General features: G+C 35.2%; 1 protein-coding gene across 1 annotated transcript; it reads right to left on the minus strand.

Moving 5' to 3' along the window:
- Nucleotides 1-415: 415 nt before the first annotated feature.
- Nucleotides 416-928, minus strand: LOC118742941 (phormicin-like). The gene has a single exon (XM_036475370.1). It carries the CDS (start codon nt 834-836, stop codon nt 552-554), a length of 285 nt encoding a protein of 94 aa, XP_036331263.1. The 5' UTR covers nt 837-928; the 3' UTR covers nt 416-551.
- Between the last annotated feature and the right edge of the window lie 2,104 nt (nt 929-3,032).

Raw genomic sequence — 3,032 nt, forward strand, 5'->3', positions numbered from 1 at the left:
CGAATATGAGGCTCACCGAAGCTTCCTCTCTTTCTGCCATGGCCCAAGCCTCCACTTGAATTGGCGATCGCATCTCGCACATGGATTGCTCGCGTTGCCCAGAGTGCGCGAACCAGGACGCAAGAGTCGAGATTGAGTATGGTCATACAACTGCAACTGGATATTCAGTTGACCAGTCCCTGTTTTTCCTGCACTTTTACGATTTTTCGATTTGCTATCCCTTTTCCACCAAAGTGAGTAGCCTAATTGAAGTTTGAGGAAAGCTTTTTTCTCTGAATTAAACTTTAAAATTACACTATTTTTTTTTATTTGCATATTATGTATTCGTGTAAGCCATTATCGAAATTCCTAGCTGGCGCTTTCGAAGTTCTTGTATTAAAAAAGGGACTCTAAAATAGAAAATCGGATTCAGGTGATATTATTATGAGTATATAGTCAGTAAATCAGATTTACGGTTAATTCAATTTATTTTTTACAATGGTACATATATACGAATATTTCAGATTAAAACTAACTTAAGCTAATCGCCGGTTTTAGTAAACAGCATAGCTTTAGAGGCGACAAATGCATACCCCACCTCGGCTGCAGTAACCACTACGTCTTCCAAGTAAAAGGCAATGGAAAATACAGGCTTCTTTGCTTTGGAGTACATCGCAAGTAAAACGCCTTTGGCGACTCAAATGCTCCGGGCGATTCACTTCCAATTGTGCTCTTAATGGATTCACTTCATCCTTATCCAAAATACCATCATTCGCAGACTCAGCGGGCTCGGCACTGATGCTCGTGAATAGACAAAAAGCGCAGATGAGTCCAGCAAAAAGTAAAATTGTCTTCATTTTTATATATTTTTTTTTTGAATTAGCTATGTATTGTCTCTCGCTGATTTCAAAATAAACTTAATTTTACTTATGGTTAATGCTGCAAAGGCTATTTTGCACTGGTGCCCTATTCCGCTAAAGATTTGTCTTTTATACTTGATACATACGTATGTATGTACATGTTTCTGTCATAAAATTGATAAGACGCTGTTGACGCGAATTTGGATTTTCCTATGTAGCGGTGGGTACATACATACATAAGTACCTAAGTACTCATCATTTGTAGGGGACTCACTAAAAGTCATTCATGAAAGTGTATTACCTTTTCCAGACCGTCTCAATTTGTGATTGATAGCCGCGCAAATATTTGTATTGTGGCGCTTTTATTTAGTTTACTTTCTCATCACGTTTTCTATTTTTTTGCTGGTAACAGATCTTCTCGTGTAAGCGACGCACCGTGTTTAACAAACCGTCGCCGCTATAAGTTCGACTAAATGTTCGTTTTATTCTTAATAGCCAGTTTCACGAAAGCAATTTAAGTGAAAAAGGATTTTTTTATATTTGAATTTACTAAGGAAACTGAAAGAAAAAAATCATTTTTCACAAAAAAAAAAAATAAAAAAAAATCAGCTATATGGAAAGAGGGCGTGGCTCTTGTCCGATTAAAATTTTGTTTAATATTTCGTTTTATGAAACAAGGAGCTCTTCTCTGAAATTTTACAAGCATACATTTTTTTGACGGAGGATTCGTCCAAATATTAAATCCGAGCAATTTGGCGTTATTCACAGTGACATGCATATTTTAAATATACCGTTATATGAACGTTATTTTCCTATTTCGAAAATTTTCTACGCGGTCTAACGTGGGAGAATTCAGTTAAGCGGATACACGTATTTTAAAATATGGGGTGGAGGCACGGCCATTTTTCAAATTTTTTAAAAAAAAAAATTGCTTTTGCGCATATTCAATTTCGGATATTTTCGCCTCAGTAGTTATTGAAATATTTCAGGCTTTGCATTTTCGTAAAATACCGGTGAATATATGTGGTAGGCGTGGTTAGCGCCAGATTTCAAGAATTTTAAATATCTTGTTTAGTAACACCAACGGAAATTTTTGTGTACCAAATTTGTAAGATAAGACGGCTACTGAGGTACCAAGATCATTTTCCAAAATTAAAAAAAAATCTTATTCCTTGACAAAATAGCGTTCTGATTTTAAAATGTGGTTGATTTTGCTTCATTATATAACGAACTATCGCAGTTTTTGAATTATTAAAAAAAAAAAATCGTTACGTGGGTGGTGGCCGTGGTTTTTATCCGATATTGCCCATTTTAAATACCAACTTTTCTTGCATCAAATTGAGATATGACAATTTTCCCTAGAGCTATCGTGTGTACAAGCATTTTGGTTTATAATATACAAAGGTATGTTCATATATGTATAGCTCGATTCTTTCAGGCTATTACAAACAGCGAACAAAGTTAGCTTTGTCAGAAAACCGTGAATATAAAAAAGGATAAACTTTAAAGACGTTCCGGTAGAAGTGAAGGTAGAAGGAACGCCCTATTTCAGAATTTTTTGAAAAACACCCTATCTCAGAATTCGGTTGAATAATGCCCTATCTCAAACGAAAATACATTGAGATAGGGCGATTTTATATCGGCAGCTGAGATAGTGCGTTGCTGAAAAATTTTCTGATATAAGGCGTTGTCGAACTGGTGGACGATCTTCCACTCAGCCATCGATATACATACGTATATACACAGTATTTAAGCTCAAACTCGATTGGAGGGTCATAGCCAGTTGGGGTATTCACAACGGTATCATAAGTGTCGTATCGTTGTATGTCGTAAACTTTAAACGCCTAAAAAATATATTAAGAGGGTTCCCAACGTACCATCAAAGTCATACTATGAATTTTCGCAGTGTTAAAAAATAGCTGGTTGTGGTTTTCAGTTCTCTAAGGGCAGAATTCACTGTACGTAGTTAACTAGGAACAAGAGTTTAACTACTGATTTCTGTATTCATCGTATAAAGTTAGCAATAGATTAAACCCTGATATTCTCATAGATAAATTCATTTCATTCATTTTTGTGGAATGAGATTCATATCTTGACGCAAGGAAAAATGTAAGAAAAACGTGAGAAAATAAAATCAAGTTTAAAAAGAAATGTTAATATTTATTTAAAACATGTTTTCACATAGGACAAGCT

Source organism: Rhagoletis pomonella, unplaced genomic scaffold (genome assembly GCF_013731165.1).
Source record: "Rhagoletis pomonella isolate Grant_MI unplaced genomic scaffold, Rhpom_1.0 Rhpom_scaffold_00007, whole genome shotgun sequence".
NCBI lineage: Eukaryota > Metazoa > Arthropoda > Insecta > Diptera > Tephritidae > Rhagoletis > Rhagoletis pomonella.